At 38.8% G+C, this 21,978-nt stretch overlaps 1 protein-coding gene and 1 long non-coding RNA gene across 3 annotated transcripts in view; one reads left to right on the plus strand and one right to left on the minus strand.

Moving 5' to 3' along the window:
- LOC126083068 (uncharacterized) overlaps positions 1 to 1,923 on the plus strand; it is a 35,249-nt gene extending 33,326 nt beyond the window's left edge. The window contains exons 6-7 of one of the 2 annotated variants that reach the window (XR_007518719.1): positions 104 to 287; positions 1,425 to 1,923. This is a non-coding gene — a long non-coding RNA (uncharacterized LOC126083068). Of the gene's footprint in view, positions 1 to 103; positions 615 to 1,424 lie in introns of those variants that run through there. The other variant, XR_007518718.1, reaches the window with a different exon arrangement.
- The window catches only part of KIF27 (kinesin family member 27), a 78,199-nt gene that overhangs the window by 16,173 nt on the left and 40,048 nt on the right, over positions 1 to 21,978 (minus strand). The window contains exons 11-14 of the mRNA XM_049896406.1: positions 18,421 to 18,618; positions 11,449 to 11,562; positions 7,540 to 7,716; positions 1,918 to 2,133 (exon numbers count right to left, since the gene is read on the minus strand). Of these exons, the coding sequence (XP_049752363.1) occupies positions 1,918 to 2,133; positions 7,540 to 7,716; positions 11,449 to 11,562; positions 18,421 to 18,618 (705 nt within the window). The remainder of the gene's footprint in view (positions 1 to 1,917; positions 2,134 to 7,539; positions 7,717 to 11,448; positions 11,563 to 18,420; positions 18,619 to 21,978) is intronic.

Consider the following 21,978-nt stretch of genomic DNA (forward strand, 5'->3'; position numbering starts at 1 on the left):
AAGCAAGTTTAAAGAAATCAAAACAGCAAAACGTTCCCCCTAGATTTTACTGATGTCTTGTGTCACGTTAGACTCTTATGCTGCAATCATCTACTATTGGCAGATCTATTGAGGAACAGTAATCTTGGCTTTTAAAAAATCGTGCAAGCAGAGCCCACTTCAGAGCTACACTGAAAACTAACCACGTGGAGAGGGGTGCATAGGAGCTCGCTATGAATAAATGGAACCCCGTCAACGGCAGGAGCCTCATCAGTGCCCCAAACCAACCCTCAGTGGCTACAAAATAGGTATCAGGTATCGTGCTATTACTATCACCACAAACTCCCAAACAATGTTGTTAGTTATAGAATCCCACGTGAAGTAGAAACTTAAATGCTCTTTGATAATAAGGGACCCTCTATTCTGCAAATGTAATTTGCTCATTCCCATTTCTATTTTTTTATTTATATGGCTTTTTAAACGATGTTCTACCTAAATGAGCTTTTTTCTTATATCTGCCAGTATATACCATGTTATTCATAATCCAGCTCAAGACTCCAACCCACTGGAGGCTTCTATGATGAATATTACCTCCGAATGGTCACTGAATTGCTTTCTATAAATACTGAAATAAGTACAACTTTATTACATTATTGGTAACTTGCTTTTTTATGTTTTTCAGGGTTTAGGGTTTTCTTATGTTTCTGCCTCTTCTCCCCAGATACAGTATGATTTTTCAAGGGAAGAATAATGCTTTCAGTTTTTTGTTTCTTCCATAAGACCTAGTCACAGTCCTGGGCAGGCAGGAATTCCTTAAATATATACAAGTCTTAGGCTCAAATCTACAAGCTTGGAGCTCCAATTTAACAGCCTCGGGAGGACAGCCTGCCTCTGTGAGCCCCTGCACCACTACCCAAGTTAAGTTACAGAACAGGACTGTGGAGGCTTATCACGGTCCTTCAGCTGCCACTTAGTCCCCAGTCAAGTTAGTCCTCGATGCCTTTCGCCAACTCAGTAAGCATAATTTCATTTCATGCTGTCCTTCTTTCTGTTCCTTCTTAACCAGCCTCCACAACTTCTCTCACTTGCTCCGGTCTGAAACACCACGAGATTCAGTCAGGTGTACGATGGCCAGCTACCCAGCTTCTCTTAGTAATTTCCCCTTGCTTTCGATAATGACATCAACAATAAACCTCTGCAGAGAAAACTCAGGCATAAAAATTCACCTTTGTCTGACAAAGTAACACACAGGTTATTTTTGCCAACTGAGTTAAAATTCTGAGAAAAAGACGAAGTCTGGTGCAATTCAATAGCCAATAAACGAATCTTTTACATAACCGTTTTTTTAAAAGGTGAGAGGAGCTATATACTCCCCTAAATGAAAAATATTTACAACTAGAAGGTATTTCATCAGGATTTGAATTCTGTGTCTATTGGCTGGACAGGGTATGGAACACGATCCCCAACACTGGGACTTTCTCAATCAAGATTCCATGAAAGAATGAGCCCTTAATGCCCCAGGCATCCACGGCATGTACTGAACTACCTAGAATCATTTAAGAAGGTACACAGAGAGAAGTGAGGTGTCATCCTTAGAAGAACTGAGAAAACAGTCCCTCCAGTCATTTTCTGTGTTCTGTGATTTCAGATGAGAAACCGTGGTTGAGAAAGGCCACACTCAAGGAGAGTATCAGTCCCCCAACCCCTGGCAGTGCCAGGAAGAGGCCATGTCCATGGACCTCTGTGTGAGGACATCACAAGTCAGGTATGTTTTACTGGCACCAAACAGGTGCCAGGAGAACTCATGACATTGGAAGAAGTCTCAGTGAAACAAAGTTTAGCAGACTGCTGACTTTTATGTTTACGTGACAAAGACCAAGGAAATCATCCAAGTGATCCGTCATACAGCACTTCCAGTTCCAAAGAATACTGACTTACTTCAGGCGACAACACTCTACCATTTTTAAGTTTCTCATCCACACTGTTTCTTCGTCTCTGTAGCTGGTCCTTTTCCTTCTGGAGGGCTTGAACTTGTTCAGAAATCTCGATTTTCTCCTCAGCTGTGCTGCTCTGGAGCTGCACACTTTTTTCAGACAACTCTTGGTCCAACAAGTTCAGGCGAGTCGATATTCTCAAACTATCTTTGTTTAAGGCCTAAAAAGACAAACCCACCAGATACCCTGAGAAAAGTTACTAGAAAACCAGACAGTATATAAATTAGGGAACACATAGAGAAAATTACCAAATGAATATATTTTTAGCTTCTACATTATTGTTTTCACCCATGGAATTTTTTTTTTTTTTTTGGTTCATTTTCTAAAATCTTAAGTTGAACATCTTTGAAAAAAATGTAAGTTCAAACTATGAATTTACTATCAATTATTGCCTTGGCCATGCTAGACCACACAGCATAGGTTTTTCATTATTTTCTAAATTGAACTCTTCCTTGGCCTTTAAAATTCCCTAGAGGTTGAAATTTGGTTTGTTGTTTTGACCCATCATTTGTTTCCATTTTTATCTCATTCTGGTCTGGAAATATGGCCAGTTAGATTTATTGACATCTTCATTATTTCCCAATTTAAGATCATTTTTTTAGAATTTACTTTTGTCAAAGTAATTACATGTATATACTACTAAAAGGTGTGTAACAAAAAACAACAGTCCCCTAACCCACACTTGAGTCCCATTCCCCAAAAATCACTTCCTAGTTATTTCTTACAGTTTTTATGTCCATGTTTCTTAATAACTATCAATTTTAGATACTGTCCTATTGCCTGTTTATTATGGAAGTTAAGGATTTAGCATTCTCATACCTCCTCTTCTCTATTTCTTCTTCTTTCCCCTCCTTCCATTTTCCCAATATGTTACATGCAACTATTAGTTAAATCAATATTCAGTTAATTATGACTATATGAATATTATTCATAGCTGAACTATCAAAAAAAAAATTCCACATTATTTTTTCACTTGATCAAACTCATCAGGAAATCTTCTCATTCCATTTTTTTTTTTCTAGAAACATTTTGCCTAAGCCACCATCCTCCTGCTCCAGACTAAACTTATCTGGGACGTCCCTTTGGTATTATCCTGGAAATTTCCATGCTGAATCACCTTTTCAGGATTCCGAGTCTTTCTTTTCCAGACGTATGCCCGCATTTTTGTGGAGTGCATCCTGAGACAAGCTAGAGGGGAAATAATTTTTTTTTTTTTGGCCCCAAAATGTCCTTATTCTATCCTACATTGGATTGAGAGTTTGGCTAAGAAAAGAATTCTTGATTGGAAATCATTTATTCATGAGTTTGAAGATTGCTTTTAACTTATAATGAGAAAGGTTGAGAAGTCCAATGCCATTTTGATTCTTGAGATTTGTACGGGTCTTTTCTATGTAGAAGCTTTAGAATCTTTTTTTTTTTCCTCAGTATACTCAAACTTCACAGTGATATGCTTTGGGCACTCATTTTGCTGGGCCCTTGATGGGCTATTTCAGTCTAGAGTCTCACGTGTTCAAGTGTCTGGGAAGTTTCTTATATTATGTCTTGATGATATCCTTGGTTTTTCTCTGTTGTATCTTTCTGGAATTCTGATTACTTGGATGTTGAGCTTCCTGGATTTACCTGCCAATTTTCTTTCTCCTATTTCTATTGATTCATCTTTTTATATACTTCCTGGAATACTTCCTCAGTTTTATCCTCCAACCCCTTTAATTTTCAAAAGTTCATTCATATTTTTAACATGCAACTCTTGTTTTATGGAAAGACTATTATCTTTTACCACACTGAGGATATCAACTTTTTTCTGCCACTTGCTCTATCTTTAATTTCTCTGAGCTCCATTTTTCTTTTGTTTTGTTTGGTCTCTGTCTTTAAAGTTAGTGGCATTCCTCAACTGTCCGTTCGCATTTGAGAGTCACACTTAAGAAAGACGATAAAAAGCTGTGTGTGGGACTGAGATTTGTCAACAGTGGGCTTTACCACCGACCATGTCTGGGATCCAGCCACTTAGTTTTTAAGTATTTCTAACTCTTTTCTCAGAGGTTGTTTAGGAGAACTATCTCCTGCTGAGAAGTATAAGGCTGGCTGTCAGCATTCTGGGATCCAGGTACCAAAACCAAACCCAGTGCCTTTGAGTTGATTCCGACTCATAGTGACCCTATAGGACAGAGTAGAACTGCCCCATAGAGTTTCCAAGGAGTGCCTGGCAGATTCGAACTGCCGTTCCTTTGGTTAGCAGCTGTAGCACTTAACCGCTATGCCACCAGGGTTTCTGGGATCCAGGTAGGGATCAGGAAATAGACACCTCAGAGTTCATATGTAGACTTTTACTCATTCTTGTTTGTAATATTTTAGCTTACCCCTACCCTCTGCTATGTCTCATTCGATTCTTCATAAAATAAATCATCTTGTCCCAGAATGAGAAAAAGATAATTTCCTGACCATGCCCTGTTTTCATCCTTATGGCTCACTGTTGTCTTCTGAAAATCTTAGTCCCTTCATTTCTGAGTCTTTTTGATGTTATGTGAACTGTTGTTGTTGTTGGGTGCCATTGAGTTGGTTCCGACTCATAGTGACGCCATGAGTACAACAGAATGAAACACTGCCTGGTCCTGTGCCATCCTCACAATTGTTGCTGTTTGAACCCACTGTTGCAGCCCCTGTGTCAATCCATCTCATAGAGGGTCTTCCTCTTTTTTGCTGACCCTCTACCTTATCAAGCCTGATGTCCTTCTCCGGGGACTGGTCCCTCCTGATAACAAGTCCAAAGTACGTGAGATGAAGTCTTACCATCCTTGCTTCCAAGGAGCACTCTGGCTGTACTTCTGCCAAGACATATCTCATTAAAGATGTTATTTAATAATTTTTTTTAAATAAAAGCTAAACCTTGACTCTCATTGGTATCCCTCTGTAGGCACTTAGATTTCAGCTTCCTCTGTTCTGCTAACTCAGTAACCACTCGTCTACTTGCTTTCCATCTTACAAACGTGTTTTTGTAATCTTTTGTCCTCTGTTGTCTCTCCTCTACTGCTCTTTCCTTTTATGGGCTTATAGCTTTTCCTCTTAATAGCAGCTTTATTGAGATATAACTCACATACCATATAACTCACCTATGTAAAGTATAAAATTCAGTGATTTTTGGTATATTCATTGAGCTATACAACCATCACCACGATCAATTTTAGCAGCCATTTCCCTTGTTCTCTTACCTCCTTACCCTTGCTTTTCCCCCAGCCCTAAAACCAAGCCCACTGCCACGGAGTTGATTCCGACTCATAGGAACCCTGTAGGACAGAGTAGAACTGCCCCATAGGGTTTCCAAGGAGTGTCTGATAGATTCAAACTGCTGACCTTTTGATCAGCGGCCAAGCTCTTAACCACTGCGCCACCAGGGCTGAGCAATCTCTAATCTACTTTCTGTGTCTACGGAATTGCCTATTCTGGAATTTTTATATAAACAGAATCATATAATCTGGTCTTTTTTCACTGGCTTCTTTCACTTAGCATTCATGTTTTCAAAGATCATCCATGTTGTAGCATGTATCAGAACTTCATTCCGTCTTATTGCCAAATAATATTCCATTTTAAAAATATACCACTTTTTATTTATCCATTCATTAGCTGATGGACATTTGTGTTATTTCTGTTTTTGGCTATTATGAATAATGCCTCTATGATCACTTGTGTACAAGTTTTTATGTGGGCATACGTTTTCATCTTTCTTGGGTATACCTAGGAGTGGAACTGCTGCATCATATGGTAACTCTATGTTTAACCTTTTTAGGAACTGCCAGATAGTTTTTCAAAGCAGCTGTACCATTTTACACTCCCAGCAGCAAGGTAGGACAGTTCTAATTTCTCTACATCCTCACTGACACTTGTTATTATCTGTCTTTTTTATCATAGCCATTCTAGTGAGTATGAAGAGGAATCTCATTATGGTTTTGACTTGCATTACCCTAATGACTAATGATGTTGAGCATCTTTTCATGAGCTTACTGGCAATGTATATGTTTTCTTTTGAGAAATGTCTATTCAAATCCTTTGCCCATTTTTAAAATTGGATCATTTTGTCTTTTTATTATTGAGTTGTATATTCTAGATACAAGTCCCTTATCAGACAGATATATGATTTGCAAATATTTTCTCCCATTTCGTGGGTTTTCACTTTCTTGATGAAATCCTTTGTATCACAAAAGTTTTTAATTTTGATGAAGTCTAATTTATCTCTTTTTTCTTTTGTTGTCTGTGCCTTTGGTGTATTATCCAAGAAATCGTTGCCTAACCCAAGGACATGAAGATTTACAGATATGTTTTAGCTTTTACATTTAGGTCTTTGATCTATTTTGAGTTATATGGTATGAATATAGCCTTTATATTCCTTTACTATCAATTTAGTGGGGTTCAAGAAGCAGCAGAAGAATATACATGTGTTCAGTCCATCGTGTTCCTTTTCTGAAATGCTTAAGACCAAGTCCTTTGAATATTTATCCAACACTGAAAAAGATGTAATCTTTTTATGTCATTTATTCAGAAGAGATAACCTAGCAAGCCTTAAGATAGCAATCTCAAGTTCCTCTTTTGTTTCATTAAAACAGTTGCAGAGAATTTTGCTTTGATCTACTATTGCATTCTCTACTTATCTCAGTATGTTCCTGCTTCCTAGATACTACATCTCCTTAAAACTAGAAAATATTTTTTTGAATCTGTGTCATGAAGTAAAGAAAATCTTTCAGGGGAAAGATTTCCTCTTCATTCCATTTTCTTTTTCCCTTCTTCCTTTGGAATGTACAGTGTATCATAAAGGTCCCAGGTAATTTTCTTCCATTTACTCACTTGAGGTTTTGGTTTGTTGATCTCCTTCGCTGTCATTTACATGTTTTGAGGGGAAGCTTTTAAAACCTGGCCCCCAACTTGGCCCCAGTTTGAGAAGGCTACCTGGATATAGCAGCAGTAACTAACTCAGAGGGTCTGCCCTCAGTGTTATACCCAGCAACCTGTGGCTAACAGATATTTCTATGTGGATGGGGGAATGGAAGACAGAACAGAGGTAAGTATAGGTCTCCACCCATCTACCTGTTATACCGAGGTAGAAACGTTAAGAATAATGGTTTCATTTACTTCTTAGAGAGAAAATAACGTCCTATAATTTATATGGCTAAAAAAAAAAAAAACACCCAGTGCCGTCGAGTTGATTCTGACTCATAGCGACCCCATAGGACAGAGCAGAACCACCCCATAGAGTTTCCAAGGAGCGCCTGGCGGATTTGAACTGCCAACCCTTCGGTTCGCAGCTGTAGCACTTAACCACTATGCCTCCAGGGTTTCCTTATATGGCTTACAACCATTAAAAAACCAAACCCATTTCAATCGAGTCAATTCCGACACACAGCAACCCTATAGGACAGAGTTTCCAAGGCTGTAACTTTTATGGAAGCGACTGCTACATCTTTCTCCTGGGGAACGGCTGGTGGGTTCAAATTGCCAACATTTTGGTTAGCAGCCGAGCACTTAACCACCATGCAACCAGGGCTCCTTTACAACTATAGACCAGTATTAAATAGAATACCTGACTAGAAGTCAACTTCTTATTTTCCAAGTGGCTCTTTTCCTGTAACAGGGCCTCCTTCTTAGAAACTATGGCCTCCCGTTTCTTTAAGTCGTCTTCCAGTTCCTCTAACTCTTGGCGCTGGTTCAGAACTTTTTCAACTTCTTCATCTAACCACTTCTTTTGCTCATCCAGTTTCTACATTAAAATTCCAAAGAAATGCAATCATTTGTTTTTTATTCTGCCGTAACATTTGTATGATAATAATATAACTTCAGATTGTCTGCAACATCTGAAATGATCTTTTAAAAACTATCAGCAAGGATGAGAAATCAGTGTTCCTATCTGAAACCCTCAAGAAGTAAGTGGTCCCATCAAACTCACATGAAAAGACCAGACTTAATGGTCTGACTGAGACTGGAAGAACCCTTGAAACTGTGGCCCCCAGATGCTCTGTTAACCCAGAACTGAAACTATTCCTGAAGCCCACTCTTCAAAGATTAGACAGGACTATAAAACAAAAAATAATACACATGAGGAATGTGCTTCTTAGTTCAAACGAGACCACATGGGCAGTTCCTGTCCAAAGGCCGGATGAGAAGGCAGAAACTGGTCAAATGGACACAGGGAACACAGGGTTGAAAGGGGGACTGTTCTGTCACATTGTGGGGATTGCTACTAATGTCACAAAACAATATGTGTATTTATTTTTGAATGAGAAATCAACTTGAGCTGTAAATTTTCACGTAAAGCACAATTTAAAAAGAAGTGGTTCCAGTTAACATGTTGCGGTATTGTTTCATAAGGAATTCAAATTTACTTCCCAAATACGTTACGGGGCCTGGGAGTTCTTAACCTGACAAAGAAAGGGCTGCCAGTTTTCTTTACGTATATTAAGAGCTGGTCCTCAGAACCTGCTGGAGATCGTTTTCTCTGTTGTAGGATGCACGTCTCCACTTAAGACTGTTGGTTGCTCTACTAGCCTGTGTCCTGCACTTGAACTCTTTGGTTGATTGCAGGGGCTGTGCTTTTCATCAGTCTATCTCCAGTGCCTAGTATACTCTCTGGCCTATGGTTGGTACTCCATAAAACATTAAATGAATGAGTGAATGAATGATTCAATCAGTGAGGTGAATAAACGAATGCACACAATGGAAGACCTAGACGATGAAGCATGGAAATACAATCTGCATTGTTGCTTGTGAACATCAAATAATTATAAATTATTTTATAAAATAATTATAAAATAAATCTCCAAAATAAATATCTTACTACTCACTTGAATTAAGCATACCCCAGAAATAAGTACAAACAAAAATGAATAAAATAGGACTGTCCAAGATAAATGCTACTGAGTACATATGCACTGTGAACATAGTTAATGAGGCAATGCCACCAAAACAACAAATAATAAGAAAACAAATCAACATTGTCAACTGTTTTCCAGATCTTCACAAACCTGATAAAAACACTGCCTAGAACACTCTGTTAACACAGTGGGATAGTAAATATGCATGAGAAAAAGCATAAAGTGGCCAAGGCCAGAAAGACCCAAAGCTATGCAGTCTTCCATCCAGACCTAGATTGTACGGTTCTATAAGCACTGTCACGTCCAAATGACACAGAAGCCTAAAACACTAGTTCTGTGATTATTAGGTACAGGGAAGATACCCCAAAGCAACTATAGAAATACTTTAGTTTTCTTACATTCAGTTATTCCTTAGAAACGCATATAGGAGCCCCAATGAAGTCTAGCAATTATTTTAAACATATTCTATAAACATTCCTTTACTGGGATCTGTGCTGAATGGCATCTGAAAGATGAATAAGATATGCTTTGTAATCTCCATTCCAATTGGGGTGACAGACACAGAACCCAGATAATTTTGACTCTTGATGATAAATGCTATATACAATTATCTTAGTTATCTAGTGCTGCTAAAACACAAATACCACAGGCAGATGGCTTTAACAAAGAGAAATTTATTCTCTCACAGTCTTGGAGGCTAGAAGTTTGAATTCAGGGTGCTAGCTAGCTCCAGGGGACAGCTCTCCCTCTCTGTTGGCTCTAGGGGAAGGTCCTTGTCATCAATCTTCCCCTGGTCTAGGGGCTTCTCAGCACAGAGACCCTGGGTCCAAAGGACACGCTATGCTCCTGGTGCTTCTTTCTTGGTGGTATGAAGTCCCCTGTCTCTCTGCTTCCTTCTCTCCTTTATAGTTCAAAAGAGACTGACTCAAGACACAACCTAATCTTGTAGATTGAGACCTGTCTCATTAACATAACTACCTCTAATCGCGCCTCATTAACATTATAGAGGTAGGATTTACAACACATAAGAAAATCACATCAGATGACAAAATGGTGGACAATTGCACAATTAGAAATCATGGCCTAGCCAAACTGACACACATTCTGGGGGGACGCAATTGAATCCATAACGACGACTAACTCCAATGTGCTATGTAAGCCAAAATGAAAGGGCAAATTAGTTCTGCCTGCAAAATGGAAGAAACGTCAGTGTCAGCCTCACAGAAAACAAAACAAAACAAAACAAAAACCGTTGCCGTCTAGTCAATTAAAACTCAGCCCTACGGGATAGAGTAGAACTGCCCCATAGAGTTTCCAAGGAGCAACTGGTAGATTCAAACTGCCAACCTTTTGGTTACTAGCCGTAGCGCTTAAGCACTATGCTACCAGAGTTTCCTAGCTTCACAGAGGAGGTAATATTTTAGCTGTGCTTTAAAGAGTGGCTAGGTGTCTGCATTTTTTCTGCATTTGATATAATAAAGGTTATCATTTGTACAGTTCAGTACATCTTAGTAACTTTTCTGAAAATGTCTTATGTTCTTTCCCTTTTTATAAAAATAGGCTATACTACACAGTTCCAATTTTAAATACTTTCTTCTTACAAAGGAGCTTCGTATCAAATCAATGTCCCATTATAAGATCTTTGGATACTCATTTGACTACCTTATAGTCTCACCCTTGTTTATAGTGAAATTTTGGAAAATGGGTTTTTGTTCTGCAACACTAAAGACACATGAAGTTGTTTTTTATTTTTTTTAAACCCAACACAGCTAGTGCAAGGAACAGAAATATTTTTATCACTGCATGAATTTAAAATTCAGGTCCTTAACATTTTGAAAAGTGGGCCTCACTTTTCTGTGCATTCCTGTTCCCCTTCCCTTGACATACCATTTCCATCCCAGAAATGTTTTTTTTTTTTTTTTGGAATGTCAGAAAGAGAGCTCATGACCGATTTCTAAAATACACCAGTGAAATAAATAACAGGGACTAAATCCGTGTCCTAAACTTCACTATTAAAGTATAATATGTAAAGTTTAAGAAGAGAGAATAAATTTTCAACATCAAGGTAAGTATATTTTCATTTTGATTGCAGTTAAAATTTTAAGTATGGTATTCTTTCAGTAAGGTTTTTATAATTGCCATTTTGTATATAAAATCAAAATTTTTAGTTTCTTTGAACTTTGAACCTATTTTTGGATTGTGAATTTTTATTTTTAAAATATGGTACTAAAATAATAGCTCTTCAACACATTATATATGGTGCACATACAATTTGGTTATGTTTTAATGGAAAGGCAGAATTTCTAGAATTATACTTGTTTCCATGGCAATAGACTAGCCTTTATATGGGAATAAATACAACCTAGTGAACATGGGTCCATGCTCACATTCCACAACAACTTTCAAATAAGCCCATCTCTCCTGAAATAAGAATATAGCACATTTCTAGATAAGAATGTAATTTTTTAATAAAGTTTCAGGAAAAAAAATTAGAAGTTTTACACTTAAGTGGAAAAAGTCTAGGGTTTGAAGATTTATTCAAAACCTACCACTTTTTAACCTCTTTTTAGACAATCTTTAAAAAAAACTCCCTCAGGAAACACTAAATAGAATGAACAAACCTGGAGCTGGCCTATACTTCCAAATGGTCCTTTTCTCCTTTTCATATTAAATTCATCGGGGTCCTCAGCTTTCAGTTTTAGACCTTCTTCCTGTTCTGTTTTTAACTGTAGTTCCTACAGAAAAAGAAAGAAAAACACCTCATTGCTTTACTACCTTGCTATCATTAAATATTCATGCAGATAATCACTTTCTTTTTTAAGTGTAATAAACTCCGTGATCATTTTCTTAACATTTACTTTTAGTTGCAAAAAGATTGAAAATTAGTATATGAATATTATTTGAGAAGAAAAAAATATTAGCCCCTCACCAGAAGCTATGAAATCAAATGGCAAAAATCAGGGTTTACAAGCAAAACTGGGTGTTTTCTTCATTCTTTTTCAGTGTTACGAGTTACCATAAAAGCCAGCATCTGAAAATTATAAATGTACTTTTCTCTTCTGCCTTTCTGAGCTCATTACATTCACAGTGAGCTCATTACCTTCACCCATCTGCCTTGGGGATATTAGGATGCATTACATCAGAAATGCATTAAGAAAAGTCATGGTGTTTCTAGCATTCAAAAATGGGATTTTGCAACTTGAGAATAGCTTTGCAAGACAGATCATGGTCCTGTGAAGAGTGCTTTAGTGTCCATCCACATCTTAAGAGTCAAGTTAAGAGGCCCAGTGCTCACAGTGCTCTCCTGGGTACAGAGAAGATGCTGTTGTCCGCCATTAACACCTGGCAGGAATCAGGAGGAAGGTCGTGAATCAACATGGGTAGGTCCGTGTACTATCTGTTATTGCTCCATGATAATACAGAAACCAGAAGTATTTGGAAACTTTTGTAGCAAATGGAAAAAATACTCCTATTTTGTTAAATCTAATAATAAAACATAGGGCTTTTATTTGAATATTTTCATTTTTTATTTCATCTTTCTATTAATTTGACAAATTAGTAATAATATCAAAACCGTACCTTCTCCACAAATCATTCTGGAAGCACTAATACGAAGGAAGTAAAAGAAAGCCTATCACTTTCCATCCCTGGGAATGGTAGGAGAAAAGAGACAGTAAGAAAGATGTGTGTTCCAATGTTCCTCTCTCTAAGTTTTGTCCCCAAAAGGTGTAAGTAAAGGTATCGCCAATGCTAGATGGGGCCTTTGCGTCTTCCTCCCATTTAGGAGAGAGAACGCAGACTGCCATCCAGGGGCCCAGCCTCGCTGAAAGAGCAAAGCACTCCAGTCAGGAAAGAGACTAGCTGGCACTCCTCAAACTCATGTGGGATGGATTCAGAGTTGAGAGCCAATGGGGATCAGTTATCATGGAGAACTGACCCCACAACTAGGGGTGAGAACAGGCTGCTGGACCCAAGCTAGATGGAAAACCTAGGGGCCTTGAGAGGGGTTTAGAATGTCAGTGGGAGATGAGATGAAGCCAAAGTCAGCCAAAAGCACCACTACACTCTACGCCGAGAGCAAGATCAGACTATGAGTTATACCAGCTATGGGCTTCACCATGATGCGCCAGCAAGGTAAGTTGGGCAAGGTAGACAAGGAGGAGCAGATTCCAGCCAGTCACACCCAAGGAAGTCAAGAACCCCTCCCCCCTCAACTCCACAGGCTGCAATAAAAACTACACACCTGACTACCACATACACTGGGTGCCGTCTTAGGGAAAGAAGGAAAGAGAGGAGAGGCTAAGAGGCTGAGTGTTCTTATTTTAGAAACTCCAAGAATTACTTAAAGAAAATGTTTAAATTAACAGGGAAAGATCTGAACCAATTAAGACATTTGGTTAGTTCCCACTTTCCGGCAATTATGAGAACATGGGTGGGATTAAGGGGCTCATAAATAAGACAGCTCTGCTATAGATTAAATAAAGAAACTTTCTATGCCCATCTGAGTTATGAGTGAATTTGCACTGTATTACATTTATTGCTGTTGGTAGTTGCCATTGAGTCAGCTCCGACAAATGTCAATCCCATGTATAATAGAACAAAATGCTGCCTGATCCTGCGTCATCTTCACGATCATTCCATATGCTCACATCCATTATTGTGGCCATTGTGTATTTTGGGTGCCTTCCAACCTAGGGGCTCATCTTCTATATCAGACAATATTCTATTGTGATCTATATGGTTTTCATTGACTAATTTTCAGGAGGAGATCACTAGGCTTTTCTTCCTAGTTTGTCTTAGCCTGGAAGTTCTACTGAAACCAGTCCACCATGGATGTTTCAAATACCAGTAGCACAGCTTCCAGCATCATAGCAACATGCAAGCCACCACAGTGTGACAAACTGATAGACAGGTGGCAGGTATTATTAACCACCTACTAATTTCTCATAAGGAACCCTCGTGGTACAGTGGTTAAGTGCTTAGCTGCTAACCAAAACGTTGGCAGTTCAAACCCACTAGCTGCTTTATGGGAGAAAGATGTGAGAGTCTGTTTCTGTGAAGATTTCAGCCTTGGAAACCCTATGGGGCAGTTCTACTCTATCCTATAGGGTCTATAAATCAGAATCAATGGTAGTGGTTTTCTTTCTTTTTTTTTTTTAATGGGTCATTCTTCATGCTTCCCCAGCTCTACAGAAGCCCTGGTGGTGCAGTGGTTAAGAGCTTGGGTGCTAACCAAAAGGACAGCAGTTCTAATCCACCAGCCACTCCTTAGAAACCCTATTTGGCAGTTTTACTGCCTTATAGGGTCACTGTGAGTTGGAATTGGCTCGATGCCAACAGGTTTGGTTTGGTTTTTAGGAGTCCTGGTAGCACAGTGCTTAAGCATTTGGCTGCTAACCAAAAGGTTGGCAGTTCGAATCCACCAGCCATTCCTTGGAAACCCTATAGAGCGGTTCTATTCTGTCACTATGAGTCAGAATCGACTCGATGGCCATGGGTTCCCTAGCTCTAGTTCATAGTTATAACTTAGTCCGTCATGGTCACAGCAACCTCAGGATGCTGAAATAAAGGCACCTTATACATGGAGCTGACTCTCTCCTATTCCTGTTCTTTCACATATACTTTAAACTATATATACTGCAGTAGAGAAGGTCAAATTCCCTGTTCTACATGTTGCTGTAGACACTATTGCTTTTTTCTCATATTGTAATCCCTGTTATAATATTAAAATTACTGTGTACCAGGCATAGTACTTTTTCACATCTATTTATATATTCCATTTGATCCTCACAATAATCCTATGAAGCAGGACTACTAGAAATTCTGTTTTATAGATGAGAAAACTGATGCTTAGAGAAGTAAAAAGCCCAAGGTCACTGACAATTTCAAAGGATCTCATACCTCTTCTTTAAAGTCCATCCATGGACTTCAGTTAAGAACCGCTGCTCTTAACATAGTTTATAAAGACAGTGTTCTACATCCTACTTTGATGAGTAACATCTGGGGTCTTAAAAGCTTGCAGCGACCATCTAAGATACTCCACTGGTGTCACACCAACTAGAGCAAGGAAGAATGAAGAAAACCACAGATACAAGGGAAAGATTAGTCCAAAGGACTAGTGGACCACAAGCACCACAGCTTCCACCAGACTGAGTCCAGCACAACTAGATGGTGCCCAGCTACCACCACTGACTGCTCTGACAGAGATCAGAATAGAGGGTCTCGGACAGAGCTGGAGAAGAATGTAGGACAAAATTCTAACTCACACACACAAAAAGACCAGACTTACTGGTCTGACAGAGACCAGAGAAACCCCAAGAGTATAGCCCCTGGACACCCTTTTAATTCAGTACTGAAGTCACTCCTGAGGGTCACCATTCAGCCAAAGATTATACAAGCCCATAAAACAAAGCGAGACTAAATGGGTACACCAGCCTGGGGCAAGGACGAGAAGTCAGGAGGGGACAGGAAATCTGGTAATGGGGAGCCCAAGGTCAAGAAGGGGAGAGTATTGACATGTCGTGGGGGTGGCAACCCATGTCACAAAACAATATGTGTATTAACTGTTTAATAAGAAATTAATTTGGTCTCTAAACCTTCATCTAAAGCACAATTAAAAAAAAAAAAGAACTGCTGCTCTAAGAACCTGTGAGAAGCTGTAGTATTCTCTGGAAATAGTAGAGACAAGTAGAAAATGGATGAACAAGAGTGTCAGAAAGTTAGCTCCAAACAGAAGGAGGGAAGTCCTTTAGGACCATGACCAGGCTTTCTGTTTTTGCATAAAGTGGAAATTTCAATATATCTTTGGGGCAGACATTTTCTGGAATACTCCCTGTTAAGTACCGTCAAGTCGGTTCTAACTCATAGCAAATCTATATACAACAGAGTGAAATACTGCCCGGTCCTGCACCATCCTCAAATTGCTGCTATGTTTGAACCCATTTTGCAGGCACTGTATTAATCCATCTTGTTGAGGGTCTTCCTTCTTTTTCTCTGACCTACTTTACCAAGCATGATGTCCCTCTCCAGGGACTGGTCCTACCTTTAAATGAATCACTGAGCTAGAATTAAGGAAGATGTGGCTAGAAGGAACAAAACTGCCCTAAGAAAGAATGTAAAAATTTTAAGTAACAAGCAGAGTTGCAGTTCAGCAGACTACGCACTCTTAAAACAAGATAATTTGTTGTTCTTTTCCCTAAGCATGGAGTTCGAGAGTAATGTGTCTTGATGGTTTAAACTGTGGGCTCTGAGGGCAGAAGCTGAGATCAGGCAGGCATGAGCGTCACTGTAGGAAGGACTGTCACAAGGAGTAGGTTGTTAGTGGAAACGAGAATTGGACAGATTCAAGCTATTAGGAAGATATAATCTGTAATACTTAGTGGTTCACTGGATATGGGTCATGAGGAAGAGGGGGGAGTCAAGGATAACTCCTAGATTTCTAATTTACCACACTGGAGAACTACATTCTCCCTCACAGAGGGGCACGGGGGAAGGAAGTAAGTAAGGAAGACCATGAATGCATCTACAGGTTAACCTAGTGAAGATATTCATGGTTGCATACATGGATCTGGAGCTCAAAGCACAGATCTGTGATTAAGGATTAAATTTGGAGTTGTCAGTTTGACTGTAGCCATGGAAAAAGATGAGGGGACCCAGGAAAGAATATAAAAGATCCAAGGGCAAAAGCCAGAGCCTGGAGGAACTCCCATATTTAAAGGACTGGTAGAGCAGGATGAGCTAGCAAAGACCAAGAACAACCAGGAAGAGAGTAAAAACCAAGGAGAATGTGATGTCACAAAGGCAAAGGGGGAAATATTTCAAGATGGAAAGAGTGCTGAACTATGCTGGATGCAACTAAGGTGTTAGGTAAGATAAGAACTTTAGTGACAACACTAGTCAGACATGTTGAAGTGGGTAGTAGAGCCTTGAAGTGGGTGGCAGAGTCAGAACTAGCTGGAAAGGAAGAGAATGAGAGGAAGCAGAGGCAATGGAAACAGAAGCAGCCACCTTTTCCAAGAAGTTTGGTTATGAAGGGGAAGGGAAAGAGAGAGAGTAGTTAAAGGGAAAAATAAGGTTGAGGGAGGATAATCTCATGTTGAGAAAAACCTCAGATGTTTAAAGAAAGAATTCATGAGAAAACAAAGCTGAAAATACAGGAGAAAAAAGGACTAAATAAGATAAGGCACATAAGTGCTTAGCAGTAAAAAAAAAAAAAAAAAAAAGCCATCCAGTCGATTCCAACTTATAGCGGCCCTATAGAATGCCCCATAGAGCTTTGAAGGAGCAGTTGGTGGATTTGAATTGCCAATCTTTTGGTTAGCAGCCGACCAATGAACCACTGTACCACCAGGGTTCTAGTGCTTAGCACAGTCTTGATCAAAGGTAAATAATAAATGTTAACTATCACTATAATAGTTATTATTACAAAGAATTAAGTAACTTAGCTTAAATTGTTTTTTTTTAAGATGTGAGAACAGGTTATATTCCTATGTTAAAAATCTAGGAAACGTCCTTAAGCCTTGGGATCAGCTTAACATTTCAACAGAACAGAGCCTGACACATGGAACATACTAGAAAAGTGTTTGCTATTGTTATTATGATCATCTTCTGCTCTGTGAGGCAAACATGATTTAGGTAATTTTAGTTAAGAATAAACATACCGGTAGACGAACCCCTGAAACTATTGCCCTGAGATAATCTTTAAACCTTAAACCAAAAATACCCCCTGAAGTCATCTTAAAACCAAACAATAATTTAGCTTAACTAGTAAAAAAAAAAATGTCTACCTTGTGCATTATCCTCTTTTAAGATCCATATGGGATCAGAGTGACAACAGCAACTCGAAAGATTAGATAGGAACCTTAGGGGACAGTGAGTTTATGTTAATGGGGGAGGAACAACTCAGAAAAGGAGGGTGAGAATGGTTATACAACTTGAGGAATATAATTAATGTCACTAAATTGTACATGTAGAAATGGTTGAATTGGTGTATGTTTTGCTGTGTATATTCTTAACAACAAAACAAAATTTAGATGGAAAAAAAAAAAGAATAAGCAGACTTGAGAAGGTAAGTGATTTTCTCAACAAGTGACCCAGGCTGAAACTGAGAGAGCTGGGATTTGAATCCAGGCTAGTCTGGGACTCTAGAGTCTCAGCTTGACACCACCAGGTCCTCCCCAGCCCAGTTTGTGCTCTAGGACTTCTGGGCATACCGGTCTGATCATGCTTCTGCTCACTGTGAGTGAAACGGTACCATTTTACCCTATTTTTTTTTTCCCGTGTCAAATCACTTTGAAAATGGGAAATGAGTCTGTTATATGTATTTATGTTTTTGACACCCTCAGCGAAAGTTAAGGTCCTAGTAAGAGAAACTATATCACTGTACCTTCTTTTGTGAAGTTAAAGCCCTCATGACAGTACTCAGAATTCAACAAACAGGTTCTACAATGCAGATGAACAAGGCTTTCAAATGAATACGGACGGCAGCCAAGGGCAGGCCAAGGTTAGATAATGGAATCAAAACCTTGGCTTCATTAGCTCTGAGCCGTTCAACATTTCATAGTATGCTGAGCAGGAAAGTATGACAGTATTACTTTGATTTTTTGTTGATCCCGCTTAATTTCTGCATCCAGTTGCTTTCTTTTTTCATTCTCTTCTCGAAGTCTTCTTTGCAGCCGTGCCTTCTGATATTCCATGTGATCTACATTCTGCTCTAGTTCGTTAGCACGTTCCTGGTTTTGCATCGACAGTGATGCCAATTTCTTACTGTCCTGTTGCTTCTTCTGCAAAACCTGAGATGACAGGGGATATTTCAACATGAAAAACCACATCTCTCGCATCCCTCAACTAAACTTATATTTTCACTTAATGGCAAAGGAGGCATTTTGCCTCATTTTTATTTTTGGTAAGTTCACAGACAATTGTTTCTCTACATTTCTTCTTTTAGAACTAAGCAACCATTATTTTCACCAGATATGTAAAAGTGTAAAGAGTGATGAGGCTTCCTGATGCCGACAACCAAGCAGAACAAAATGGATCTCTCTGCTTTTTTTATTAGAGTTCTTTCATTTAAAAAATATTATATGCAACATGGTAAAAATTAAAACAGTTCAAAATAGAATTTATATTTTAGAAGACTCTTTTATTTCAGATTCCTAATCTATCTGTCCTGCTCTCTAACACGAAAATTACCAATTTCTTAAACATCCTTCCAGAAATAATTTATGCATATGTATGCATGCAGCTTTGTCTACCTCTTATATATACTGTTTTCCACCTCCTTTTTTTCTTTTCAGCCTATCTTCGAGATCTCTCCACATAGATGTGTTCTCTCTATATGACTGCATGTTATTCTACTGTGCCTTTGTTTTTATATCCAGCTGCAGTCTAAACCACGAATCCCTGAGCAAAGATGATCAGAAGTGATACCATTTCCCGAGTGTGACCAGCCCATTATAATTGCTATTTTAACACTTATCTTAAGCTGAATTCCTCCCCATCTAGATAAAATCACCTGCAGAAAGCGTTAACAATTTGCTAACATTTTCAAAGAGTTTACACTATTAATATAAAACACCAGAGTATTATAATTTTGTGCTTAGCATTGCACTAAGTACCTCTTCCAAACCAAAACCAAACCTAGTGTCATTGAGTTGATGCCGACTCATAGTGACCTTACAGGAAAGAACAGAACTGCCCCATAGGATTTCCAAGGCTGTAAATCTTTATGGAAGCAGACTGCCACAGCTTTCTCCCGTGGAGACACTCCTTTATTTTAGCCATAAATTGATAACGGAAACACATCTTGTTTAAATTAAACTATTCACAGACACTGTAGCTTACAGCAGTGCTACTCAAAGCGTGCTCTGTGGACGAGTGCTAGTCTGGGGACTGTTTGTTATTGCCAATCGGCACCACTAAGCAAACTGTTAGATGCAGCTGGCATTGTTTTACTGCAAGACATTCCTGATGAGGGAAACAGTGCGCTGATCTACCTTGATCTCTTGCAGACTAACAATGAACAGTCCCCAGATGGACTACTTTGAGCACCACTGGCTCAGGGGCCACAGTACAGCCTTTGCAGTTTCCCATCCCTGGACGTGTATACAGGCTTTGCCACTATCACTGACAGTAACTGCAATCATGGAGCAAAAATGACCATACCAGCATTTTAGTCTCTATTTCACTTAATATTGAAAATATCAGTATAAAAACCGATAATTTTATCTAAAAGTGAGATACGGTTGGTATTGTTTTTTATACTTACTGTACAGATGCTGTTCTCCCTAACAGAGGGGCTCAAAAGTATACTTTTGTTAGAATTAAGATACTATTGCAGCATGTAACTCTGTGTACATCTAACCAGAAAAACCAAACCCGCTGCTGTCAAGTTGATTCTGATTCATAGTGACCCTGTAAGACAAAGGAGAACTGCCCCATAGGCTTTCCAAGGAGTGACTGGTGGATTTTGAACTGCCAACGTTTTTGGTTAGCAGCAGAGCTCTTAACCACTGCGCCACCAGGACTCCATGTACATCTAAAGACATACAAAACATAGATTTCGTTTTTTGAATATTGAAATAATTGCACCCCACCAGTAAAAACACTAGTATTTCAATATTTTTAAAGGGTATGATAGAGTACTAAAAACTGGTATTATCATCAGCACCACGTGACTCTGAATGAGATCTTTTACCTTTCTAAACTCAGTTTCCTCATTTGTTAAATGGGGACAAAAACACCAACTTCAAAGAATAAAGATCAAATAATACATTAAAACATTTGGTATGTATATGGCACTGCAGACGCTCAACAAATGGTAACTGCTGTCCTCATCATCACCCCTACCACCATCCTCATCATCTTCATCTCCATGATTAGTGCACGGTTATGTCAAAGCCACAGAAATTTCTAAAACTACACATAAAAATTGCTTCAGTCCTCTGCTGCAGCAGATATTTCTTTTGAGCTTAATTTCTGTGTCTTTCCTTTTCCTTTCCTCACCAGTACCCGTAGAGGAGTGTCTGGGTGCTGCAAACAGTTAATGCACTTGACTGCTAACTGAAAGGCTGTAGGTTTGGGTCCACCCAGAGGCACCTTGGAAGAAAGGCCTGGCTTTCTTCAGAAAAATCAGCCACTGAAAACCACACAGAGCACAGTTCTACTCTGACACACATGGGGTCACCGTGAATTGGAATCAACTCAATAGCAATTAGTTACCCCTAAAATAAAAGGATATGCGGCAGGGAACACGGGAAACAAAAAGACATGATAATTCACAAACCCTATAATAATCTTTCAATTACAACCATTTTAGTTATGTGAGACTGAAAAAATATAAAAATAGTCTTTGCTAAATCTATATATGACTTAAACGATAGAAGTGTATGGTAAATAACTTCTTTAAAAAAAACAGTAATTCTGGTTATTACTTATTAAGGTTGAGTATAAGGATTACAAATAGAACTAAAGCTAGTATATAAACCTATGAAACTATAAATAACATTTCACAGTAAACATAAAAGACAAATCTTCATTGTTTTGTTCTAGTAATGTTTTGTGAATATGAATATTTTGTTAGACATTGTAGCCCCAATAAAAGGGTCAAGAAGTGAAAAAGAATTGATCCCAAGCTCTCTCAGGTGAATTACTACATGATGAAAATATGTATTCTGAAAGTAACCGTTCTGAAGGAGAGTGGAAAGCGTGACATATACAACTATCATGTCAGCCTCTAAGCAGTTCAAACATCCAAGTCATATTATTTTGAGTTGGTTGGTGACTTGAAAGGCTATTTAGGTAAACGTTTTTACTGAAGATGTCCAGGAGTTTGAGGTAGGAAGAATCTAGGCTCCCTGGGAGGAGGGACTTTTTGGCCTGTTCACCTCTGCAGCTCCACCGAGGACCGGGCCTGGCACACAGGAGGTGTGCAGTAAACAATATTTTGTTGAAAGAAAAGAATATTTGTGTCACAGTTTCCAAAAAAAAATATTCTTAATAGGTTAAGTTACAATTCAATTCCATGACCATCCCAAAAGTACCTGGAAATGGCTTCATTACACAAAATCTCTCTGTAATGAAATGGCTCCTCTAGAATGGAAATTTCAACTGTAGCTATTTCTGAAGTTATAGCTAAATCCAGGCACTAGGAA

Source organism: Elephas maximus, chromosome 9, assembly GCF_024166365.1.
Source record: "Elephas maximus indicus isolate mEleMax1 chromosome 9, mEleMax1 primary haplotype, whole genome shotgun sequence".
Classification (NCBI taxonomy): domain Eukaryota; kingdom Metazoa; phylum Chordata; class Mammalia; order Proboscidea; family Elephantidae; genus Elephas; species Elephas maximus.